At 42.3% G+C, this 27,778-nt stretch overlaps 1 protein-coding gene across 1 annotated transcript in view; it reads left to right on the top strand.

Moving 5' to 3' along the window:
• Window positions 1-18,526: 18,526 nt before the first annotated feature.
• Window positions 18,527-27,778, top strand: part of cdh15 (cadherin 15, type 1, M-cadherin (myotubule)) — a 21,517-nt gene continuing 12,265 nt past the window's right edge. Inside the window, exons 1-3 of the mRNA XM_061670128.1 lie at window positions 18,527-18,596; window positions 25,739-25,891; window positions 26,185-26,340. Coding sequence (XP_061526112.1) covers window positions 18,546-18,596; window positions 25,739-25,891; window positions 26,185-26,340 — 360 coding nt within the window. The 5' untranslated portion in view covers window positions 18,527-18,545. The remainder of the gene's footprint in view (window positions 18,597-25,738; window positions 25,892-26,184; window positions 26,341-27,778) is intronic.

The following is a 27,778-nucleotide window of genomic DNA, read 5'->3' as shown; positions in this document are numbered from 1 at the left end:
CAAAGCTGACATTTAAACAGCAGCAGCCATATTTCACTCTCCGCGTTGGATGCACAGTGGTCTACGGGCGGAGTAAAAGTTTTCCACTGATGAAAAAAAGGGATGGAAGGAGGAGGAAGGAAAAAATCAATAGGAAATAGAATGCATTCTAATGCCTTGTTAATGGACCCGCATATTAATTATTCAAGTGTGGCCATTTTGACTGCTCATTAAAGTGGCAGCTGCGAGGAGAAATGTGCTGCATTATCCTCCATGTAGTGCTCACACTTTCATCTTTTTGTACAACTGCATGTACAAAACAAGTCAACTAACGCTGTTAGTTGATTTGATTACATTCATTCATGTATAGTTGTTGCTACAACACCACACTCACGTTAACTTAACTTTTTACTTGACATTATTTCAACAACAGCTACGGATTTATTTTTGTATTTTAAAGTCTTAGCTGACTTTTGGGCTGAAGGGGGGCACACCTTGGACTGGTCGCCAGCCAATCGCAGGGCACATATTGATAAACAACCATCCACCCATCCATTTTCAACTTATTATTACCACTTATCCTGGTTAGGGTCACAGGGGCCTATCCCAACTGACTTCGGCCGAAAAGCGGACTATACCCTTCACTGGTCGCCAGTCAGTCGCAGGGCACATATAGACACTGACAATCATTCGCACTGTCACTGAGTGGGAACTGAACCCACGCTGCCCGCATCAAAGGCAGGCGAGTGTACCACTACACCATCAGTGACTGATAAACAACCATTCACTCATATTGACGAAGACCATCCATCCATCCATCCATCCATCCATCCATCCATTTTCTGAGCCGCTTCTCCTCACTAGGGTCGCGGGCATGCTGGAGCCTATCCCAGCTGTCATCGGGCAGGAGGCGGGGTACACCCTGAACTGGTTGCCAGCCAATCCCAGGGCACATACAAACAGACAGACAACCATCCGCACTCACATGCACACCTACGGGCAATTTAGAGTATCCAATTTATGCATGTTTTTGGGATGTGGGAGGAAACCGGAGTGCCCGGAGAAAACCCACGCAGGCACGGGGAGAACATGCAAACTCCACACAGGCGGGGACGGGGATTGAACCCGGGTCCTCAGAACTGTGAGGCTGACGCTCTAACCAGTCGTCCACCGTGCCGCCTCACGAAGACCAATTTAGAGTATTCAATGAACTTAACATGCATGTAAATGTGTGAAATGTTGGAGGAGGCCAGATGGAGTAGGCTACCCAGAGAAAGCACTTGTACACATTTAAAAGTGTAAAATTAAAAAAAAAAAAAAAAATTGGAAACTTGTGGGGGCGGGTAGTGGCGTTTCCATTTCAAAGCAAGTAAATCACAAATTACTATTAAATCGAAATTAACGCTAAAACAAAAGATGGTATATTTTTAATCAGATTTGCCATTTTGCAAACTTTTTAGACTAAAATTAGTATTCAAGACATTTACTCAGCAGTATCTCATGATAGCCGTTGAAAGTAGGCAAGGCCAGTGGGTTAACCATAGTTTGGAGGTTACATGCATTGGTAGGATGAGTGTGGTCATTAAAAACGGAGGGGAGGTAAAACAGTGATTAAGGGGTGAAAATTCAAAGTCCTCCTCTTCTTCTTGGTGTCACTCGGCACCTGCTGACTGTTCAAACGAGCGGCCGCATGACTGGATTCCTAATGGCACTGAAGTAGCCATCGCCACGAATGGCTCTTTGTTGATTTATTTCTCCATTTACAGCACCGCCACCACTGCTCCTCCTTTTTCTTTCTCAGCGTTACCAGTCAAGCACTCCATTTCTCTCTTTGTCGCATCGACACATAGTGAGAGCGTCTTCTCCTCAGCACCGTGCCGGTGGCAGGGAACATCTGTCTCGAGGTCCCCCTGCCACACAGTGTTAGAGTCAGGGTGGGTCACTCACTCGAGCGGCCTGTCGGGGAGGGCCTGTGGGCAGAACGGGGCTGGACCGGCTGCACACACGAGCGCGTCCATGCGGAAACGTGTCCCCGGGTCCATCCTGCTTGTCTGTCTCGTGCCATTTGTAGCCGCGCACTTGGTTTTGTACGACATTTTGCAGACGGTTTCTTTGTAGGTCAGAGGGCACAGTAGCAGCAAAAAAAAACAAAAGGCTGCCTCTCGCTGACCTCTCATTCTCTGTGTGTCCTCGATGCTTGTCTTTCTCTCTGACTTTCTGGAATGTCCATTTGCTATGTGCACAACGCTGTGTGTGTGTGCGTGCATGCGTGCGTGTGTCTCTGATCCTTGCAGCAGTGCATAACTATTGCAATCACGCATTACTGTCCACTGCCAGTGTTTGGCCAGCTTTAATCTTCTTACTTTTAGACTGTTTAAATTGTCTCAGTTTAGTTAAGTTCTTATTTACCAACGCAAAGTGGAATGCTATCAGAGGCAGCAGGCAGTAGTCTATAAGTCACAGCGGACAACTCCTTTATGCAGCCACAACCCAGATAAAGTGGGAATAGGAAGGGATTTAGTTGTTAGTCAAATAGTGGATTGGTAGTGAAATATATGTCGACAATCAGGTGCATTTAAATTTGTATCTATTTTCTGCATCCTTTTACAATTTCCTGACTTTATTTCACCTTCAATTTTATATTGTCTCTGTCCAGTTCTGCCTCTCTCTCCACCTCTCTATTTTAATACCTCAAGCTTTTCCTTTCGCTTCATATCCATCCATCTCGCTGTCTGGCCTTTTCTGAAGCTGGAGTATCTATCATCCGTATAGCAGGATGTTTGTAAGCCATGCTGCGTGTGATAGATGAACGAGTCGCTGATGTGCAGCTACCTGCAGAGACAAAGCAGAAAGCTATTTAGTAGCAGAGCACGACACATTGCTTTTCTTTTATTGTTTTCAAACTGCATGGATGTGTGTGTGTGTGTGTGTGTGTGTGTGTGTGTGTGTGTGTGTGTGTGTGTGTGTGTGTGTGTGTGTGTGTGTGTGTGTGTGTGTGCGTGTGGTAGGGGTGTTCAGAAGGAGGTTTTTGAGGTAGAGGAAAGAAAGAGAGGAGGAAAAACAACAACAGATGCTTTTTGGCTGTTCAGCAACATGCAGCAACTGTACACAAGATGAGCTAAAATCTATCTACAGTGTATCACATCGTTGTTGTTGACAAATCAATGGCTCTGACAGTGATGACTGTGTGTGTTACAGTAAAGCACTCAGACTGTCTCCCAGCCTGCCTGCTGTGGAGACTTCAGCAAGGGAGCACTTGAGGCAAGAATACTCTGAGGCGTGAGGGGTGTGTGAGCGTGTGCGTGTAACTGTGTGTGTGTGTGTGTGTGTGTGTGTGTGAGACAGAAACAGAGTGACTATTTATACTATGTGTACTATGTATTCTTATGAGGGGCCGTTAGGGACATTATTCAGGATTAGCTCTCACACTTACTATTCAAACTGTCTCTCTCTCTCGCTCTCTCTCTCTCTCTCTCTCTCTCTCTCTCTCGCTCTCTCTCTCTCACACACACACACACACACACACTACTAAAAGGCTCTCATAAATACGAGTCAAACACACATGAACACTTGTCAAATGCTCTTATAAACACTAGTCTAACACTTTCATACACACAACTGAAAAGTCTTGCTCTCATAAAACTCACGCGTGTCACTATCGCTCTCACATGCATGTCAAACATGTTCACGTACGCATGTCACTGACGCACACGTACGCATGTCAATAACATAACCACACTCATGCAAGAATACTGTCAATCTTAATTTTGTTACATACTTGTACATATATTATATATATATTATACATCCTAATGTATATACAGTGTGTCATACACTTGTTGATTATTGTGTTACAATAGCGCTTTTCCTCATTGATCAACATTAATATTGTTGCTTTTAATTTGTAAGTTCTGTAGGCTATGACGCTGTGGTTGGCCAATTAGAAGCCGTGTCGTGTATGACGCAGGGCAAGGCTTGTCTACCCAGATCTAGATGCCATTAACTGAATGCGGATGCCGCCAAATAAATGTGCCTTTTGGGGGCGCAAATGCGCAATGGACGTGCGTGACCATTGAGTTTATATTCTAGAGATTCAAGGAATTTTATGGTCATGTCAACCAGTGTTCCCACAGTAACCTTGAAAAAGTAACCTCGTTACTTTATTGATTACTTGATTTCAAAAGTAACTAAGTTAATTACAAGTAACTTTTAACTTACTTTCATCAGCTGTCAAGTGGCAGGAATATCACTTATCCACAGTACAAAAAGAGCATTAGCTTAACCATACCCATTACTTGGTAATATACGCAGCACAGGTTACAGAATGACATCATCAACATGAACCACTAACGTAAATATTAGTATAGTTGAAGCCACTGTAACGAATACCCCCTATAAAATACATTTGTCGATGGCACCCCCAAGAGCTAATGACCTTTTCATTCCTGCCTCCTGACCCTCGGCCAGCCGATAAGTTTTTGCAGGACACAGGAAACCTGGTCTATCTCAATTGAGCCCATAAACTGGTTAAAAGTCATCCTCCCAGCCATTTTAATGTTTCCCCCAACAAAGACCTTTTTCTGCGGACTTGACTCAATGACCAAGAATATTGGAAACCCCCTGATTAAATTTGACAGTTCGGAATAATTGACGACAATGGATTTATTAGTTAGACAGGCCCCAAAGGATTTATTAGTCACCGACCTTTGCATGAACTTAACAAAGGAATTACAATGGACTCTCTGGGATCATTGGTGGAGTACGGGCGACGCCCGCTGGCGCTTAAGAGTCACTGCAAGCTGAATGTTCCTAACTACAGATTTAGCGTGTTAAATGTCTGTTTACGAACCCTGCATGCTCCAAGTGTATATTGTGATACCAATGTCACCATTGTCACCAATGACACGGGTTGCTGTGGATCAATTGGTAGAACGATTCATCCATTGACCAAAGGGTCGCCAGTTCGAATCCCGGGTCCAACTGTCCGCATGTCGAAGTGTCCTTGGGCAAGACACTGAACCCTAATTGCTCCTAGTGGGTGTGGCAGCAGCCGCCCATTGGTGTGTGAATGGGTGAATGTGAGGCTTTGTAAAGCGCTTTGGGCACTGTGATGGTGTAGATAAAGCTCTATATAAGTGCAGACCATTTACCATTTATTTTCTTATACACGTCTGTTGTTAAATCTGTTTGGAAAAAATAATATGATTGTGTTTTACCTCAGACGACACGAAATGTTACATCACTGACACTGAAATGTGACAACGAACTCTTTGCCACCAAACAAGGTTGAAACACACATTGCATATGTTAACCATGGTGTGTGAGACAATGCAAAAGATGGGAATTAATTTTCTTAATTGAGATACATTGGGTTGTAGCCCATAGATAAATTTATGGTGAAATTAAATATCAGAGGTGTGGTCTGTTCTCCCGCTCAGGTCTTTTGGACAACTCCCTCGAAGTACAAAAGACCGAGTCCTTTTGTCTTTCTCAGAATCAGAATCAGAATCAGAATCATCTTTATTTGCCAAGTATGTCCAAAACACACAAGGAATTTGTCTCCGGTAGTTGGAGCCGCTCCAGTACAACAGACAGTCAATTTACAGAACACTTTGGAGACAGAAAGACATTGACAAAAAACAATTGTGCAAAAAGATGCAGAGTCCTCTAGCACTTAGGGCAGTTCGAATGACTAATATTCCGATAGTCCGGTGCAATGACCATAGTGCAAAGGGCGCTGAGACTTCAAGGAGTGTATGCGGTTTAAAGTGACGAGTAGTGCGATCATCTGGGACAATGTTGGTTGTGCAAATGTTACAGATACTCCTCAATCAGTGTGCAAAGGGGGCAGATGCTACTCTGGCATGAGTGGCCAGTATATGCAAATAGTGCAGCATGGCGAGACAACTACAGTGAGTGCACGAGTAATACATAATTGGCCCCACAGAAATGTGACAACGAACTCAAGTCAAAAACTGCCAGCTTATTGTAATGAAATTATAGGTTAGGTGTTTAAGAAGTTGATCGCAAGAGGGAAGAAGCTGTTGGAACGTCTACTAGTTCTAGTTTGCGTTGATCGGTAGCGCCTACCTGAGGGAAGGAGCTGGAAGAGCTGGTGACCGGGGTGCAGACGGTCCGAGAGGATTTTGCACGCCCTTGTCTTAGTTCTGGCAGCGTGCAAGTCCTCAATGGTGGGTAGGAGGGTACCGACAATCCTTTCAGCAGTTTTGATTGTCCGTTGCAGTCGGAGTTTGTCCTTTTTTGTAGCAGCACCAAACCAGACTGTGATGGAAGAACACAGGACTGATTCGATGACCGCTGTGTAGAACTGTCTCAGCAGCTCCGGTGGCAGGCCGTGCTTTCTCAGAAGCCGCAGGAAGTACATCCTCTGCTGGGCCTTTTTTAGGACGGAGTTGATGTTGATCGCCCACTTCAGGTCCTGAGAGACTGTAATTCCCAGGAACTTGAAGCTCTCGACGGTTGACACAAGGCAGCTGGATAACGTGAGGGGCAGCTGTGGCGAAGGATGCCTCCTGAAGTCCACGATCATCTCTACAGTCTTGAGTGTGTTCAGCCCCAGGTTGTGTCGGCCGCACCACAGCTCCAGCCGCTCCACTCGATATGCAGACTCGTCACCATCCTTGATGAGGCCGATGGTCAGTGGTGTCATCTGCAATCTTCAGGAGTTTGACAGTCGGGTGCGCTGAGGTGCAGCCGTTCGTGTAGAGAGAGAAGAGCAGAGGAGATTAATTAAGCTTTTATCCAAACCAATATACGCTACACCACATTCAATGAGCTACTTAGTGCAGACAAAAGACATTTACTCCGTGTCGCCATCGTGTACAATATATTTGAATCCAAAAGCTAGTTCAGTTTTAGCCTTGCGTGTCTTTTGACGTGGTACTGTAAATATCTGACCACCAATAAAGTTATTTTAAAAAACATGTCGGCGGTGTGGGACAGAAAACACGCAATTCTTGGAACAGACTACAAGACAAATTTGATCTTTCATGATTGACTATGTCAGACTACTGCTATAAAATGGATCGCACCAACCCCAATTCCAATAAAGTTGGGACGTTGTCCATCCATCCATTTTCTGAGCCGCTTCTCCTCACTAGGGTCGTGGGCGTGCTGGAGCCTATCCCAGCTATCATCGGGCAGGGGGTGGGGTACACCCTGGACTGGTTGCCAGCCAATCGCAGGGCACATACAACCAAACAACCATTCACACTCACAGTCACACCTACGGGCAATTTAGAGTCTCCAATTCATGCATGTTTTTTTTTGGGATGTTGGAGGAAACCGGAGTGCCCGGAGAAAACCCACCCAGGCACGGGGAGAACATGCAAACTCCACACAGGCGGGGGCGGGGATTGAACCCCGGTCCTCAGAACTGTGAGGCTGACGCTCTAACCAGTCGTCCACCGTGCCGCCGTTGGGATGTTGTGTTAAACATACATAAAAACAAAGTACAATGATTTGCAAATCATGTTCAACCTATATTTAATTGAATATACTACAAAGACAAGATTTTTAATGTTCAAACTGATAAACTTTATTGTTTTTAGCAAATAATCATTAACTTAGAATTTTATGGTTGCAATACATTCCAAAAAAGCTGGGACAGGGTCATGTTTACCACTGTGTTACATCACCTTTTCTTTAAAAACATTCAATAAATGTTTGGGAACTGAGGACACTAATTGTTCAAGCTTTGTAGGTGGAATTCTTTCCCTTTCTTGCTTTATGTACAGCTTCAGCTGTTCAACAGTCCGGGGTCTCCGTTGTCGTATTTTACGCTTCATATTGCGCCACACATTTTCAATGGGAGACAGGTCTGGACTGCAGGCAGGCCAGTCTAGTACCTGCACTCTTTACTACGAAGCCACGCTGTTGTAACACGTGCAGAATGTGGTTTGGCATTGTCTTGCTAAAATAAGCAGGGGCGTCCATGAAAAAGACGTTGCTTGGATGGCAGCATGTGTTTCTCCAAAACCTGTATGTACCTTTCAGCATCAATGGTGCCTTCACAGACGTGTAAGTTGCCCATGCCATTGGCACTAACACAACCCCATACCATTACAGATGCTGGCTTTTGAACTTTGCGTTCATAACAGTCCAGATGGTTCTTTTCCTCTTTGGCCCGGAGGACACGACGTCCACAATTTCCAAAAACAATTTGAAATGTGGACTCGTCGGACCACATAACACTTTTCCACTTTGCATCAGTCCATCTTAGATGAGCTCGGGCCCAGAGAAGCTGGTTGCATTTCTGGATGTTGTTGATAAATTGCTTTTGCTTTGCATAGTAGAGTTTCAAGTTGCACTTACGGATGTAGCGCCGAACTGTTATTTACTGACATTGGTTTTCTGAAGTGTTCCTGAGACCATGTGGTGATATCCTTTACACATTGATGTCGGATTTTTGATGCAGTGTCACCTCAGGGATCGCAGGTCACGGGCATTCAATGTTGGTTTTCGGCCTTGCCACTTACAGGCAGTAATTTATCCAGATTCTCTGAACCTTTTGATGTTATTATGGACCGTAGATGATGAAATCCCTAAATTCCTTGCAATTGTACGTTGAGGAACATTGTACTTAAACTGTTCGACTATTTTCTCAAGCCCTTATTCACAAAGAGGTGAACCTCGCCCCATCTTTGCTTGTGAATGACTGAGCAATTCAGGGAAGCTACTTTTATACCCAATCATGGGACCCACTTGTTCCCAATTAGCCTGTTCATCTGTGGGATGTTCCAAACAAGTGTTTGATGAGCATTCCTCAACTTTCTCTTTTTTGCCACCTGTCCCAGCTTTTTTGGATCATGTTGCAGCCATAGAATTCTAAGTTAATGATTATTTGCTAAAAACAATAACGTTTGTCAGTTTGAACATTAAATACCTGGTCTTTGTTTTGTATTCAATTTAATATAGGTTGAACATGATTTGCAAATCATTGTATTCTGTTTTTATTTATGTTTAACACAACGTCCCAACTTCATTGGAATTGGGGTTGTAAGAACAAAATGGGGAACAACGTGTGTTGGTGGTCACCGGTGCTCGGGAGACGACGTTGGTTGAAGGCTTGCTTGAGGTATGTTCACTTACGTTTAATATGAATCAGCTTTTAAGCAGGCACCATAACGTTATGTAGCCTCACTGGCATATATATATGAACAAAGATACATTATTTATTGTAAATATAATGTTTTGAGCAATTAAGTACACAAGTATATACAGTAAATGAACAAGTCATTTAAATTGACACATTGATCAATCTTGTGACACATTGATCAATCTTGTGACCGAATCGGTGATCGGTGATCGGATTATATAATCCTATTATATAAATGCCTTTTTGCTGATGTGTTGATTAATATGGATTGTCTTAATCAAATAAGTAATTACAAACAGTTACATCTCAATGAATTAGTGTCAAAAGCTTAATTTAGTTAGGAGGTTCAATTCAAAAAGTGAAACTTGTGTAATAAAGATGCACTACAGACTACAGACCCTCAGTGAAATATTTAATGATTTATTTTTTTAATATACAGTAGGTACATATGAATAAATTAGAATATGGTTGAAAAGTCAATTTATTTCAGTACTCATACATTTTATAGATTCATTAAACACTTTGGAAAGTACGTTTCGGAGTCTGGCGCATGTGACAATATGATGGCTGAAAGTAGGTCTAAACTTACTGTTCAGACCACGTCTAACTTTCGGTGCAGGGTAGACCACTGGTCTAAAGTAATATTGGTGAATTAGATACAAAAGCTCTGCAGACGTGTGGTGGATCAGAAGTATTCCCTTCATAAATAGATGAACAGTGTGCATCGAACCCTCTGAATAATTCTACAAATCAATCCATTGAACGCTTTATTATTCTTATCAACATAATCTTTTTAAAAATCATCTCACTGGCCGCAGCACAGCAATGGGGCAGGGTGGCATACGGACACAAAAGATCGGGGTGGGGGGTGGTCTCCAAGTGCCCACTTCACGGCGCATATCTTATCATAGCTTATCTCCTCCCAATCCAACTTTACATCATGCGCCCGTGCAGGTCTGCTTGCAGTTATGAACGTACTTTGCGTGCTTCAGCAAATCAGTTTCTTCTTCCGCCATGTCAAAGACTGTCAGTGCACAAATAGCGCGCTGCATTTAAAGGGAATGAGAGGAGCCGCTTCTATTGGAAAAGATTGAATTCGGCTGTGAACACACCCAGATCAGCACAGACGTCCCACTTTTAAATGCGCCACCTTATGCCGGTCCACAAAATTGCCATCACCGAGTCTAACCCGCCTCTTCGCAGCGTTACACCAGGCGCGGCGCTGGATTTATGCCAGTCATGAAAATAGAGCCTATGGTCCTCATGCGGAGGATGGAAAGATAGGGGGGATGGTGTGTAAATGGCCAATCCAAGACATTCCCTATCAGTCCTCAGATTGGACCTGGAGGAGGGGTTTAAGCAATTTTTGATCGGCAGGTAGATTGTATATACTACATACAGTACATACACAACACTTGACTGATGTCTTTGCCATGTTGCTCGGGACACAAAAGGCCACTGGTTTCTACTTTGTAGAACGAGGAAAGAACATTTACATACTTCAAAATGATATGATGATTGTTTTGTTTTTTAATAACATTGTCTTTTATTTATCTTTTTATCTGCTCCATAACATGGGCAGTACACAAAACACTGGCACACAATGAAAAGTTAATGAAAAGACCATGCAGACCAACCGAGTCACAATTTAATGACAGATACATTTACTGAGTGCAGTTCTACGCCACTGCAACACAATTTGATATGAAATCTCTTCCACAGTACCAAAAGCATCACAACTGAGCATTGTTTTCTTGAGAGCAGAATATTTAATTCAACTCTTGTATTACATATAATTGTTTAGTTATATACTGTTGTGATGAGTGAGTGTACTGTATTTATAAAAAAGAAATGTACAGCATGTGACATCATCTTGGTGTGACAACTTATTATTCGTGTATGTTATATTCTTGAGCGCTTGATATTCCTGAGATTTTACAGTCATCGGATCTGTACAGTGTGTGTGTGTGTGTGTTTTTTTTAAATTATTATCCAGAAATAGTCTTTGTGTGAGCATCAATTAACATTTGTTTAGTAATTTTTTTACTTTACTTTTACATTTTTACAGGTGTATTAAGTGAAGAGAGTGTAACATTACAATGTTTTGTAATGTTTAAATGCAACAGAATAAGAAAACACTAATAAGACTATATGTATGTCACTTGTATTTGTGATATATTTACGTTGCGAGGCCGCTCTTATGGTATATTATCATGTGCACAGAGGGATAAGCAGCAGGGTGGCCTAACAGAGACAGTTGATGGGGTTAAAAGTGACCACTGTTAGTGGCACAGAAACAAGAAGACAAGTGTCGACAGCGACAGGAAAAAGACGGAGCCTCCCCCATCTGAACTTCCCTCCCCCCTACCACAGACAAGCATATGTGGGCTGACAACATGACATTGCCAGGAAAGAGGAGGCAAGAGAGAGATGAAGACCAAGAGCCAAACTAGCCCTGACATCGCCGATTGTGACAGCTGATGGAGGCAAATTAGCCTCACACATGCATACAACTGTCAACTCTACCCTGAAACCCACCCCCTTCCTCTCCTTTGCTGCAACCCCCCCCCCCCCCCCCCCGTCCACCACAACCAACCCCACCCCACATTCCGACTACCAAAAAAGCCATACAAACTCCTTTTAAATATCTTTCTCCCTATCCCTCCTCCTGATGGGCCCACAGAAACTGTTGTACTCTTAAGAGCTCAGAGCTGAAGGGTATGGCATTTCATGAGTGGCTTTGCATCACACAGAGCTTTTCAATTGTAGCTTGTATATTTCCCCTAAGCCGCAATGACCCCAGCCATAAGTGTAACAACAAATTTTCTGATTTTTTTTTTTTCTCTAAGCAGAGCAGATATCCATTACTGTAATATGTGTAATCCCCATGACTCAGGTGTCCTCCCACAGCCAGACGTCCCCTGCGGTGTTAGTGAGGCTGAGAACACACTCAGATGATGGATTAACTTTGGAGCTATACAATGCATCTCGGCTTCTCACGTTACTTTTTTTTAACATGTTGGATGAAAAGGTCTATTTTTTTCTTGTTGAAATTCATTGTTTGAAAAATAGTGATGGAAAGAGGGCAGAAAGCCATTTTTGAGAGTGTGTCTCGTTCTTGTATATTTCCTTGAAAGAAACAGAAAGCTGACATTTTACTCTCTGACAGGTAAGAGAAGAGTGAGGGAAGTGTGTGCGCTCGCCCAGGTTTTTTTTTTTTTTGTGCGCGCCAAGGCAGACTTGCACCCTGGGACACAATGTCATCGATCGTGCAGCAGGAAGAGGCCTATTATCTCCAGCCATGGTTCAAGCGGGAGAGTCAAGTGTGTCATATTTGTTGGCTCTAATTGGCAACCCACCCTGCAGACTGGGGTGAAGGCACTGCAGCAGAAACTCTTGCACCACCCACCACCCTCTCACCTTTGCACACACTCAACACCAGCCCCATTGTGCTACTTCAGTGCATTTCTCACTCCCAATATTTGTCTACAATGCAATTGCATTAAGAAATTGAATATAATGGAATTGAACTAACCCTATGTTAATCTTTAAGCATTTAAAACAAACAATGAAACAATCTTATTTAAATGCAGATTTGGATAGATGTTTCTGTGATAAAACAAATTACAGAGTTGGGTTGAGCATCTTTTTCCCCCGTAGCTTAACACTCCTTTGTTGTCTTTTCTTGAATACAGATTGAAATGCATTTTCTTGAGTCTATCTGCAAGCAGTCTTTTTATCCCTCGCCTCCCACCTCCTTTTTTTATGGTGGAACACTGCCCTCTGCAGGAAGAAAACTAATTAATTGATTTCATTATTGGTTTCTCATCCCATCCATTTTCTTCACCGCTTGTGAATTTTATTGCGCATTGTACCAGTAAATTTTAAACTTAACATAGTGGCAAGTGGTTGTATAAATGCATAAAGAAATATTTTTTTTAAAAATGACAAATGATCAAAATAATCATGTATGTAATGTAATATAAAAAAAATAATTGTCATGCATTTCAAAACTGTCGCTGTGACCTGACTGTAGAACATTAGTAAAATTATCTTTTGAAAAATCATCCCTCTCTGGCCTAATCTAATGCCTCTAATTTAATTCTAATTATTATTTTAAAACTTGGGATGGTGAGGACTGAAATAAACCTACCTTCACTGCCATATCATCCGTTTAATTAGCAGAAAATGACATTGTCTCCAAAAAGTATATGTTAAATAATTATAAATCATCATATAATAACAGGGCGGCACGGTGAAAGACTGGTTAGCACATCTGCCTCACAGTTGTGAGAACCTGCGTTAAAATCCGGCCTCACCTGTGTGGAGTTTGCAAGTTCTCCCCGTGCTTGCGTGGGTTTTCTCCGGGTACTGCGGTTTCCTCCCACATCCCAAAAACATTCATGGTAAGTTAATTGAAGACTCTAAATTGCCCGTAGGTGTGAATGTGAGTGCAAATGATTGTTTCTTTATATGTGCCCTGCGATTGCCGGACAACCAGTTCAGGGTGTACCCCGCCTCTCGCCCGAAAATAGCTTCAACGTGATCATGATAATCATGATCATGATCATCATGATCAAATCATACTGGTAGAGATATACAAATCCAATTATAAATAACTTGATGTTCATTGTCAAATTTCAAACTCAGAATCAGAGCTAGCTAAATTTGACACTACATTTAGAATTTCTCATCAGATATGATTTAAAATACACATTTAAAATGTCCCCTTTTTTAAAAATGTTCTTTTTCCATAAAAATCATCAATTGTATAGACTTTCACCTAAATCTAGGACACCAATTACATAAACAACAAGAGCAGAATAGAATAGAATAGAAAATGAGAACATTTATTTCGGGAACAATGGTCGGGAAATTCTAGTTTGTATGTACTTCGGGAGCAGAACACGATAGTATGAAAACAACAACTAAATTAACAACAACAAAAAGTCTTCTTTAGTGGAGGTACTGAAATGGCTCTGTGACAACCACAAGTGGAAAGTCATAGTTTTCTTCAAATGTTTTTTTTTTTTTTTTTTTTTTTTTTTTTTTTTTTTTTTTTTTTTTTTTTTTTAAATAATGCTTGAATGGTTATATATGGGGGGCGACACGGTGGCCAACTGGTTAGAGCGTCAGCCTCACAGTTCTGAAGACCCGGGTTCAATCCCCGGCCCCAACTGTGTGGAGTTTGCATGTTCTCCCCGTGCCTGCGTGGGTTTTCTCCGGGCACTCCGGTTTCCTCCCACCACATCCCAAAAACACACATAAATTGGAGACTCTAAATTGCCCGTAGGTGTGACTGTGAGTGCAGATGGTTGTTTGTTTGTATGTGCCCTGCGATTGGCTGGCAACCAGTTCAGGGTGTACCCCGCCTCCTGCCCGATGATAGCTGTGATAGGCTCCAGCACACCCGCGACCCTAATGAGGAAAAGCGGCTCAGAAAATGGATGGATGGATGGGTTATATATGGGCCACAGCACAATCCATTGGGAGTTACTACAAGAGCTGTATTTAAAAAATAATAATAATAATTCAATTCAATTTTATTCACAGCATATAGTGCCAAATCACAAAAAAAAAGGTGGTCTCAAGGCACTTCACACATGGACCACACTCCTCATTCATTTAAAAGACCAACTGAACCCCAAATGTTACCTTTACCAAGAATAAAATTTACAGCTTTGATTTATGCTGTCAGAGAGGTGTTATTGTTTTGGAGGTTTATTATTATTGTTCTGCGATTGGCTGGCAACCAGTTCAGGGTGTGCCCCACCTCCTGCCCGATGATAGCTGGGATAGGCTCCAGCACACCCGTGACCCTAGTGAGGAGAAGCGGCTCAGAAAATGGATGGATGGATTATTATTGTTTACTCTCATGTTGTTGTAAATGGGGTAACCAGAATGTTAAGAATGGTTCTCATTATGATAAAGTGTAGTTGTACAATATTGCAAACAATACCACAGTAATATACTACATACATTACTTTTAGACATAATTTCATAGGCTTGCATTGGATCTCATTAGATTGTGAAAAATATTTATAAAACGGTGGCCAGTCTCTGTATTTAAATTGTTAAAATACCTCATTGGCTTCAATTGGAAGTCTCTACAATTGTTGTCATGTTTGACCAGTAATGTGCCAAAGCAAATATGATTTTGTCACAACCAAAAATGGGCTGCAGAGCATCATTTCTGGGTCTCAGAGGAGAAGGTTTTGCTGGCTGGATCCACTTTCAAACTCATGCATCAAGTTTGGATGAGTCCAACTTAAAGGAATGTTACAGGTAAGCCCCTGGTATAACAAGGATGTAGACAAACTGATGGACTGGCTTTGCTCTTCTGGTTCTGCATAACATTTCTGCATTTTCACATTGTCACACAGACACAAATGCATGCACGGACGCACACACACACACACACACACACACACACACACCGTGTGGTATGAGGCTGTTGTCAATAATGTGTGTGCGTGTCTATGTGTCTGTGTGAGGGTGGGGAGAAGAAAGAGAAACATAAAGGCGACTCCTGCCAACTGTGTGCTTCTAAAATGACAGACAGGTGGTGTTAAAATCACCCCTTTATAACTCATACAAACACATGCACACGCACTATCTGCCTGCCAACACATTCAGTTAGCTCACTACGCACTTTCAACAGGCGGCTTTGCGACATCCAATAGTTTAGTTTTTAATTGATTAGCGCAGATTCTTAATCAACTGAGCTGCATTTGGGTTGTCAATTGCTTTTGGGTGGATGCAATGCTTCCATGCAAGCCATCTCATTCTTAAAATGTTCATTTATGTTTTATTTAGAAGATTTTTTTTACCTACAGGGGACAGAGGTGAATTATGACACATGATGTTGATGTTCCACATGAAAACGTGTCAAAGAGAGAGGCTACTGCACCCACAAATATTTTACTCTCCAAAGATCCATAACAAAGTTTGACCTTTGAGCAGACTTGCTCAGAGGGATTTGAAGAGTGTTTGAACATAGTGTTAAGAATACCTACGCTTCACTCTCCAACACAAACCATTTAAAAATGCCCAAAACACTTACCCTGGCTCCCTCAGGATCACTTTTGTTCAGTTTTCGCCCTTAAAATCTCAGTGGCTTCAAGGGCACTAGTTAAGGTATTTTAACATTAAACTGCAGTAATGGCAAAGAACTAGTCACACGCATAGAGATCTGCTTGGACATCAAGAGTAACGTAGATCAAAGCAGAAGAAGCGTTGTGGTTAAATATTTTGCATAAGTGAGGGCACAGAGTGCAATAGGCATTGAGGTTATGTGTGCAACAATCTCACTTGGTTGGAGCTTTACAAGAAAAAAGGAATTCAGGAACAAAGAAAGTGATCACCTTTTCTTAAGGTGCAAAAAAATTACTGTATGTAATTCTAAATGAGTATGCATGTCATGACATTTATATCGATAAAGCTTCATTATTTAACATTTCTCACACTTTAAAAATTCACTAAACGGTCTCTATCACTTCATTTGTGGCTAGCAATTGTTCTTGTGGTTGTGCAGAAGGAGGCTCATAATCTTACTTGTAAAGAAAGAAGCAAACATAGTCTCTACTCATACAGCTGAAATAATAACATGTAAGTATGTTTAATTTCAGAAGCGTATAAAGAAATATGCTGGCAGAGTTTGTAGTCACAACAATATAATTCAGCTGCTCAGTGTCATGGAGCACCTAGGGGCTTAAAAGATAACGACGTACCATGCATGTCGTGGTTGTGAGACCAACATTAGGGCTTAGAAATACAAGTACAATGAAAAAAAATTATAATAAATGCAGTTTTTGAAAAATCATTTTTGTGAGACTACTATAACTGGTAAGTCAGTGTAACAAATTCCACTTTTCTGGAAAGATGTTCTACAAAATTTTGGGTATGTTTACATACGTTGATTTTCAAGCTTACAATACCTTGTAGTTGATATCTTCACAAGACAACAATTCTTAATGAAATATATTTGGGGGGGATGGGGGGGGGGAATAGAGTGGAATCTCATGCTTGAAAACATATTCAACCCTTGTCATCCCTACATTACAATGTCAGTTAAATTGACCTCTACAGTATACGTAGTGTCCGTAAGAATACATCAGAATGAATTATTGTTTGGTGTTATACAGTTGAAACCAGATGTTTTCATAGACTATATAAAAAGACAACTAGGCTACGCTTTATTTCCTCACTGTCTGACATGAAATCAGACTAAACGTTTCCTGTTTTAGGTCAATGAGGGTTACCAAAATTATTTGTATTAGCCCATCCATCCATCCATCCATCAATTTTCTTCCGCTTATCAAAGGTCGGGTGGCGGGGGCAGCAGCTTGAGCACGGATGCCCGGACTTCCCTCTCCTCAGCCACTTCATCCAGCTCTTCCGGGGGGATCGTTCGGTGTTCCGAGGCAAGATGGGAGACATAGTCTCTCCGGCGTGTCCTGGAGGGGCCGTCACCACATCACCACGTTTGTATTAGCCAAATACCTGAATAATGAGAGTTATTTTTTGAGGCAATTTTCCCATTACTTTCTTCAGTGAGAAGTTCACATACAGTAAAATTAAACAGTTTTTAAACAGTTTGGGAAAACACAGATGATGAAGTCATTTCTTTGGAAGCTTTTCAAAATGATAATCAGAATCAGAATCATGTTTATTTGCCAAGTATGTCCAAAAAAACACACAAGGAATTTGTCTCCGGTAGTTGGAGCCGCTCTAGTACGACAGCAGACGGTCAATTGACAGAGAACATTTTTGAGACATAAAGACATTGAGAAAAACAGTCACTGAGCAATAAGAAATAAGATAAAGTGCCGAGTATACAATGAAATTGAAAGAGTCTGTATTAAAGTCCTTCTGATATTGGATGGTCTCTCTGGCAAATAGTCTCGATGCTCAGATAAATTTGTTACGCATGTTAACCATGTATGCCTATTCTATATTGATATGTAGTCATAGAAACTAAAGAGAATGTAACATCCTTGGCCATTAAAGACAATTTTCATTTCATGTCTGTTTCTATCACACACTAATGTTTTGTGGTGAAAAAAAAACAAGTTTACTGACTTCATTGACTGGCAAAAACAGTGTTTGTGGTGTCACCACCAACAGCTGCCTCACTTCTCTCTTCATCCGTCTGTGGGTTGCCAAGGCAGTGAGTGACAGCACATGTGCTGGGGTACATGGGAGGGCCGCAGCTGAAATTCTAACCCCTACCCCGCGACGTGAGACATACCCTGGCTATGGGCAGGGAGGAGCTCTGAGGGACAGATGCTGGGAGAAGGAAAGAGGGAGAGACAGAACGAGAAGAGAGAGAAGAGAGAAGTTTAGGTTTTAGGGTTGCAGAGTGTGGTGCTTACACAGTCGCTCAGGAGTCAAGTTGTTCTCGGAGGAGATCTGTTTCATTCTGAGCTTCCGAGTTCAGGGGCTGAGGATGGCCAGGAGCGTGTTGATAGTGTGTGTGCTGGCTGCTGTGATTTGTCAGGTAAAATAAATCCTCTTTTTCATTTCATCATCATCATTCAAATACTGTCTGTTATTTAACAGTGAGGTACCTGTCACCATTTGAGCAGATTAATGGCGATTGGAAATACTTCCTAATCACGGGGATAGTTTTCTTTTATATATATATATATATATATATATATATGCAAACATTTTTGTAGTTGTAGCTATACTTATTATACAGGTGGGCTACATTTATATCTTTAAGATTCTGAATTCATGCATTGATTCATCCATTCATTCGAGTTGCGTCTGCTACAAAATTCATCCTCCACACTTACCTAAACATTCATGTGCCCTATCATGGTCTGCTCTTGGTTAGAGCATGGCCTTTAGCTGCCCCTGCTTTTCCAGTTATACAATTTACAGTATGTTCTTACCTGAGTGTTATTTGCAGCCAATTTTCATCTTACACAGACACATAACTCACTGTGCAATCAGCAGTTGAAGTTGATGTAAACATTTGTACCCCGATTGGTTCCAGATGTGTACATAGGACTCAGGGCATTGTTTGAAGCACCTGTTAGCAGACCATTATGAGAATGGATGACAATGTAAACTGACATATTACCAACAGCACCTCCAGCCATCATTAGTCTTTCTCTATATTTGTAAAAGTAATGGAGCCCAGGTTGGTTGGTGAGTTTGCCTCCAGTGAGTTTTTGGAGAAGATCTTTCAAAATCATCTTAGATGTTGCATCTGGATACAACAGTCATATTCACATTTCCATTGGGTTAAATATGGAATTTACTGTAGTTAGTTAAAAGGTTTTCTTTAATATTTGGCCTGGTGTCTCTGTAATGTTGTTACATCATATTCTGGCTCCATCCATTCTATATACAGTATGTCGTAGTGTATTCATATTAACAATTTGTAACCAAGTGAGTGTTATCTAATACCTCTTTGTTCTACAAGAGGCATCAGTGAGATGCTCCAAGTATTCTTAGTTGTACGAAAGGCTATCATAAACCTAGTGAGCACGGTGTTACACTACATAATGACAATATAGAAATGTTAATGCCATGGTTGAGGAGAGGTACAAGTTACCCAGAAAAAGTCACCAGGGAAAGCTTAATTTCAACTCTTCAGTCACTTTCCAAATACATGAATATCATGTGAGTGAAATCAAGAGTGCTACGTAACGAATTGAGATAAAGAAAATGAAATGAAATTCCTTCTTCTTGTTATTTACATCAGTGGTTCTTAACTGTTGTCACTCTAGGACCCACATTTTCCTATTGTTGTAAAGTTGTGATAAGAATTTATACAAGTTAAGAACAGTAAAGCTTGGTTTTGCCCAAAAACATTAAATAAAATAGCCTCTGAAAACACCAATATATTTTTAAATGCTGTGAAAAATAAGTTTGCTGTACAGCCAAAAGCATATTGCTAGCCATGATGTCCACCAAAAAGAGACTGAGCTGCACTGTCTTTGAGTACAGAGTAAACTACTGGCTAGGGGGCAAGGAAGTAAACTTTCTCGTCACTTTCCTACTATGTTCCATGTGGGAACTTGGTACGCCTCTGTACTGTACTGAAAAAAGAAAAACAAATGTCTATATGTGCCCTGCAATTGGCTGGTGACCAGTTCAAGCTGTACCTTGCATCCTGCCTGAAGTCAGCTGAGATCAGCGCCAGCACACCCGCGACCCTAGTTAGGATAACCAGTTCAGAAAATGGATGGATGGATGGAGGAATACATACATGTTTTACTAGTGCACCTATAAATATTCCGACAAAGGTCGCGGAAGTTGTGGAGCCTATCCCAGCTATCATCGGGCAGGAGGCGGGGTACACCCTGAACTGGACGCCAGCCAATCGCAGGGCACATCTAAAACAAACAACCATTCGCACTCACATTCACACCTACGGGCAAGTTCGAGTCTTCAATTAACCTACCATGCATGTTTTTGTGATGCGGGAGGAAACGGGAGTGCCCGGAGAAAACCCACGCAGGCACGGGGAGAACATGCAAACTCCACACAGGCAGGGCCGGGGACTGAACCCCGGTCCTCAGAACTGTGAGGCAGACGCTCTAACCAGCCGACCACCATGTCGCCTGCCTCAATACAATTAAGGTATTTTATAAGTGTTATCTGATATCTTTCAGTTGCGCTTCAATGCACTCACTCCCTTTTCTGAGGGCCGGCTGTTTTTATACGAGTGGTGTTGAGGCAGGCTGGTGGATGTTTGGGGAGCAACGGGCAGTAATGACAGCTGTTCCCAGATGCATACGTGATGCCATTTGTCCCGCTCTGTAATCCCCCTTGCGGAAAGAGGAGTGAGCCGCTTCGGGACCATGAAATCGGGTACAAATCAAGAGTGCGTATAGCAGCAGCCAGCTGGCACAGAGGTCTCACTCATCGTAAACAATCAGTCAAAAGGTTTAGAGCCCGAGGGGCAACATCATTCTGAAAAAAGAAAAGAACTATGTCGAATTGTGTCGTTTACAGTGTTTTAGAACCTGAAAATAAACACTCAATCTCAAGATACACGTGTCAAATAGTACAAGTTGTGGATACCTACCAGTGGCATAGAGTAGGGAAGATGTTGACCAATGTATGTTAATTAAACAATCATCCAGCCATCCATTTCTATACCACTTATCCTGTTCAGGGTCATGGAGTCTGGAGTCAATTCCAGCTGACTTTGGGCGAAAGACAGACTACACACTCGACTGGTCAATCAGTCAATTATAGGGCACATATTGACATGGGCAACCATTCACATTCACACGATCACTGGGAATTGAAGCCAGACGAGCGAACCACCTTACCAATAGTGACTCATCAACCAATCACTTTCTTTAAAACAAAATAAATTATGAAAGACCCTATTCACATTGTTAATACACCACTTTCATGAGCTCATCTGCGCTACTTACATCTTATTCTTTTAATCTTGTTCAGCATTCTTAAAGTGGTGACATCTGCTCTGAGGGGGCTCACACACACTTGTGGCACCAAAGATAGTGCATCCACGCCAGGCAGTCATGACTTAGCAAAGAACAGCGGTGCAGGACAGACAGTGTTACAGACTGCATCACTTGCTTTGTGTGTGTGTGTGTGTGTGTGTGTGTGCATCTAAGAAGACATACAGAAGTGACCCAGGACCACCTGTGTGACCTCTAGGCCTGTGCTCAAAGACACTTCATTGTCATGAACAGAACAGAGGACAGGACCCAAAAATGCACGACTCCAAAACAAATGGACAGTTTCAAAAAGAGAGGTTTAATGAACAGGCAGAGGTCGGTACACAGGCAGCCAAGCCAAAAAAAGGCAACAGTATCCAAAAACGTGAGGAAAAAAGGCGAGGTCGATAATCGGAACAGGGTCTAGTCTTACTGTGAGTCTGTGACGTGGAAACAAGGAATGCTGGAACGCGACGACAAGGTACAACGAACTGGCAACTAGAAAGAATGAGACACGAGGTTAAATGCAAGGGGTAATTAGGGTGAACGAGGCACAGGTGGTGAAGATGCTCTCAGGAGCAGGTGTGTGTGAAACAGGGGGAAGACAACAACCGGAACACACACCCATGACATTCATGGCATGGCTCAGCTGCAAAGAATTTTCATGGTTGACAGTTTAACTTGTGCATTTCTAACTTACTAATAAAAGGGATGGCTTTATTTTTTTTCAGTAGTGGTAAATATGAATGGATTGTGCTTGCATATTTTATTACTCGTGTTCAGTGTGGATTAACCTCAAAATCCCAATCGTTTGTTTGAATGAATGTTCAAGAATTTGCAGCAGATCCAAATTGGAAAGCATCCATCTATCCATCCATTTTCTTTATCGCTTATCCTCACTAGGGTCGCGGGTATGCTGGAGCCTATCCCAGCTATCTTCGGGCAGGAGGCGGGGTACACCCTAAACCGGTCGCCCGCCAATCGCAGGGCATATAGAAACAAACAACCATTCGCACTCACATTCACACCTACGGGCGATTTAGAGTCTTCAATCAACCTACCACGCATGTTTTTGGAATGTGGGAGGAAACTGGAGTGCCCGGAGAAAACCCGCCCAGGCACGGGTAGAACATGCTAACTCCACACAGGCGGGGCCGGGATTTGTACCCCAGTCCCCAGAACTGTGAGGCAGATGTGCTCACCAGTCTTTCACCGTGCCAGCGTGTTGGAAAGCAATCGTATAGATATATGAGGTCAACGTATTCTGCCAAAGTGGAAAAATTATCCATGTACGTTCTACAGCCATTGTCTTCATCGGGTTGGGTGTAAGCTGGAGCCTAGCCCAGCTGACTTTGGGCAAGAGGCCAACAGGTACTGGACTGGACGCCAGTCAATCACACGGTACAAACAACCAACGTAAATCATAGGGTACAAACAAACAACCTAAATTCTTCAGTTAACCCAACATCCATGGTTTTGGAATGCCAGAGTCCCCGAAGAACACCCACGCAAGCATGAGATGAACATGCAACCCCACACAGGAAGTTCAGAGCCAAGATTCCAACCCTGAGCCTCAGAACTGGGAAGTGGACATGCTTCACCAGTCTATTCCACCATGATACCGAAGTAGAGAGTTACAGAGTCAAACCTGCTTAATGTAAGATAGTTCAAACAGTGGATCCTTCCGACAGTTAATTAAGAGTACAAAAATCACATTTTGTCATTTAGCGCCAAAGTACAGCAAGTGAGCACATCTTCAAAAGTTGCTGAACTGAACGAACACTGCGACCACTTAGTAACGCTTGCTGTTGTGGAATATCGTCTCCAAACAAGTTGTCTGTTCTTCTGTAAGGGCCCAGGGTCAAAGGCCACATTGTAAAAGTACCTGGGAAAAGCTTCTAAAACAGTTCAACTGTGTGTGGTGTCATCACTCAGCCTGTCGCAGAGGGCAGCCATTCGTCTAATTGGTAACGTGACACTTTGTTGTTACTGTATCCTGGTCTGGTAAAAACATTATAAAAGTGGTGGCAACTGGAAAGCAGCCAAAAGACAGTCATCTAAAGGTCATACTGCTGGGACAGGACAATAATGAATGAGGCGAGAAAATTGAGTGAAACAGCAGACTGCCTTCTATCTGGTATTATTGGAACAAAACAAAGGTGTTACTCTTACTCTACTGTCTTAGATAACAATGTTCTGTTTTGAGTGACATTGTCATTGAGGTATTGCAGGAGTTGGTGTCGTTGGTATTGTTGTACACTGCAAACTATAACCTGGTTAATGAAAGACAGATTTTTAATAAAGCTCTTGTACTAGATCTCATTATAATGTGAAGGTGTACAAATCGTCAAGAGACTTAACTTAAACACAAAATTGCATATGGCTCTTCCAGATTCTGTTTGCAGACCGTCATCCATCTTGTAGTGGATACACTTTCCACAGAGGTTACCCAAAAAGCCCATTAATCACACATAAGCCACATTTTACTAAAATAACAATAAAGAAGGCAGGCTCTGTCATTGGAGAGTTGAGGGATTGAGCATCAGCTTGTTGTAGATGGTGTTAAGGATGAATTTGTGTGGATGGTAAGCACCCGAGGAATGTATGTGTAAAATTGTATCTCTGAGTGTGTAGATGACGATGGCTGCAAATAGACAGGGTGGAGAGTAGAGGAGTCTAAGTGTGGCCCCAGACTTGACCTTGCGGATGCCAGCCATCACAGCCATTCCTCTCTGGCACATCCAACAGTATGCCGGACAATCAGTGAATATGATCACTGGTTTTGAGACAAAAAAAAGGCCATTTCAAAACATCTTGGTCTATCTCAATATAGTGAGTTTTGTTTAAATATATGTTTTGACATTTTACCCACACAAACTGTGGTAATTGGAATTTGTGGTAAATTCTGGCTAGGTTTAAGACTTTTGATGCATATCAATGGAGTAAAGCAGTGGTTTTTTTGGATTGATATTACCGCCTAGGGCAGCACAGTGGAATATTTGGAGGTCCCTGTGTGGAGTTTGCATGTATCTGCATGGTTGCGTGGGTTTTCTCCGGGTAGTCCGGTTTCTTCACATTCCAAAAACATGCATGTTAGGTTCATTGAGGACACAAAATTGTCCATAGGTGTGAATCTGAGTGTGAAAGGTTGTTTGTTTAGATATGCCTCACGATTGGCTCTCAACCAGTCCAGAGTGTATCCCGCCTCTCACTAAAGTCAGCTGGCATGGACTCCAGCTCACCCATGACCTTAATAAGGACGAGCACTGCAGAAAATGAATGGACTATCTTCTCATATGAGTCCCCTTTGCCTCATACTAATTACTGTAATTGTGCCTTTTCCGGAAATTTCTCTCTTCAAGCTTCTGATTGTCGAAAAGCTTTATGATTATGTCTTATAGCACCACTTGTTGCTGTGATATAAATTTAACAGATTAAAGATGTGTTTTAAGCGTACAACAAGGATTTCTTCTTTTTTTAATGTTGCTTTTTTAAAATTATTAAAATGGCCTTGTATGTATGGCCATAGTGCAGTTTTAAAGAGGAAATAAACCATGATGCTTTTTTTGTAAATGAATTGGCACTAAGGAGGCAGTTTGAACTGTTAAACATATGGTAAGTAATGTTGGATACAGCGATTTCCCACAGAGACAAGGGAACAACATGCGGAAATGTGAATAGATGATCATGTGTGCGTGGGTGTTTTGTGTATATTCACGAGAGTCAGTATGTATGTGTGTGCGTGAGAAACTGTCCATGTGAGTGTGTCGGATAAATTCCTACCGCACAGGGGATTCGTAAGGTGACCCCAAACTCCCAGTCAGGTGCAGAGCTGAGCATAAAGGGGGAATTTGTGCGTGTAAGGCGGGAATGTGACTGGGAAAGCACAGGACCTAAATCTATAGTGGACAGCTGCTCATGTGTGTGGGAGGGGGTGTATTCTGTGTGAACGTGGCCATCACAGCATTGTGGTGAACGAGAGGCTTCTGTGATTACTGTTTGCATTTTCTCATTCTGAAATGAATTTTATAGCCTGTTCAAATGATGGTGACAAACTTGTGGATTACTGAGTGAAAACTGATGCTATTACACTACAAGACTTCTGCCCTTGCCATGCAACGGATTTCCTATTAGGCATACAGCCTTGGTTAGCTGGCTGCAAATGTTCATAGTGGCACTGTTCATGCTGTATGCATGCTGTTTTGTGCAGGTGTGGAGTGCTGAACAGCCCAAACATATTCAAGAGATTCACCCTTGGAGGAGCCAAGGCAAAGGAGTCGTGGTCAGGGTGAAGAGAGACTGGATCATCCCTCCAATCAGAGTTCTGGAAAACAGCAAGCAGGTTCCAGAAAACCTGGTCCAGGTAATATATTGGTTAGAAACAGCTGTTAAATTCTGAATATGTTTAATAAGTTTCTTTCCCAATAACCTCCTTTATCATAGTCACTATTTTCACTCACTGCACGTACTACTATACAGGGCAATATTACACACAAAGTGGAAATGAAATGACCTGAAACAATAGAGAAGCCAGGTAAAATGCATGAAATATATATCGAGATTGATAAATCAAAGCCCCCTCAACCCCCAATATCCACCAACTGATAGCCCTTGAGGTTGCAAAGACCGCCAACATGATCTCCTCTCTCCAACCAGATTAAGTCGGACAAAATCTTCACAGGCGAGGTGATCTACAAATTAGAGGGTCCAGGTGTGGATCAGGCACCCAAGAATTTCTTTGAGATTGATGACAAAACAGGAGTCATCAGAAGCAAGTGTCCACTGGACAGAGAGAAATACAAAAGCTTCACGGTAAGGAATTATTTATGACCGTGACATGAAAAAGAAATCACCTGCACACTTTTAGCTGTTGCTGCCATCAATCCTGTATATCATCCACCAAAACATGATACAGATTTCACAATTGAATTTGGGGCTTTCCTCACTCATCTTTGCTCACTGTCCCCTAAATATTGTATTGTTTAATCGATACACTCTCACAAAGGATTTTACTTCATGCCTGGACAATATTGTTTTTCAGCAACTATATTGACTTCTGAACACACTCTAAAGAACATACAGCGGCTGAAATTAGTATTTAAAACATCACCATTTTTCTCACTAAATATATTTCCAAAAGTTCTATTGACATGAAAATTTCACCAGATGCTGGGAACAACCGAAGTAATCACTACATACAAAGAAAGTACAACAAATAAGCTCAGAAATTAAGTTGTGTGTGATAATGTGTAATGAGACAGGGAAAAAATATTGAACACGACAACTGGCATTTATTTAATACTTTGTACAAAAACCTTTGTTTGCAATGACGGGTTCAAGATGCCTCCCGTAAGGAGAAACTAGTCGCATGCATTGCTCTGGTGTGATTTTGGCCCATTCATCCACACAAGAAGTCTTCAAATCTTGAAGGTTCCGGGGGCTTCTTTTCTGGACCTTGAGTTTCAGTTCTTTCCATAGATTTTCAATTAGGTTCAAATCAGGTGATTGGCTGGGTCATTCTAGCAGCTTTATTTTTTATTTGATAAAATTGTTCCCCTGTGATTGACTGGCAACCAGTTCAGGGTGTACCCCGCCTCCTGCCGGATGACAGCTGGGATAGGTTCCAGCACGCCCGCGACCCTAGTGAGGAGAAGCGGCTCAGAAAATGGATGGATGGATGAAAATTGTTCCCTTGGCAGTATGTTTTGGATCATCCTGCTGAAATGTCAACTCTCGTTTTATTTTCATCATTCTCGTAGATGGCAGCAGATTGTTGTCAAGAATGTTCATCCATCCATCCAATTTATGAGCCGCTTCTCCTCACTATGGTCGCGGGTATGCTGGAGCCTATCCCAGCTATCATCGGGCAGGAGACGGGGTGCACCCTGAACTGGTTGCCAGCCAATCGCAGGGCACATATAAACAAACAACCATTCGTACACACATTCACACCTATGGGCAATTTAGAGTCCTCAATCAACCTACCTCACATGTTTTTGGGATGTGGGAGGAAACCGGAGTGCCCGGAGAAAACCCATCCAGGCACGGGGAGAACATGCAAACTCCACACAGGCGGGGCCGGGGATTGAACCCCTGTCCTCAGAACTGTGAGGCAGACGCTCTAACCAGTCGTCCACCGTGCCGCCTATACATCCATCCATCCATTTTCTGAGCCGCTTATCCTCACAAGGGTCGCGGGCGTGCTGAAGCCTATTCCAGCTAATATCGGGCAGGAGGCGGGGTACACCCT

This window comes from Phycodurus eques, chromosome 2, assembly GCF_024500275.1.
Source record: "Phycodurus eques isolate BA_2022a chromosome 2, UOR_Pequ_1.1, whole genome shotgun sequence".
NCBI lineage: Eukaryota > Metazoa > Chordata > Actinopteri > Syngnathiformes > Syngnathidae > Phycodurus > Phycodurus eques.
This window is presented reverse-complemented; position numbering and strand designations above follow the sequence as displayed.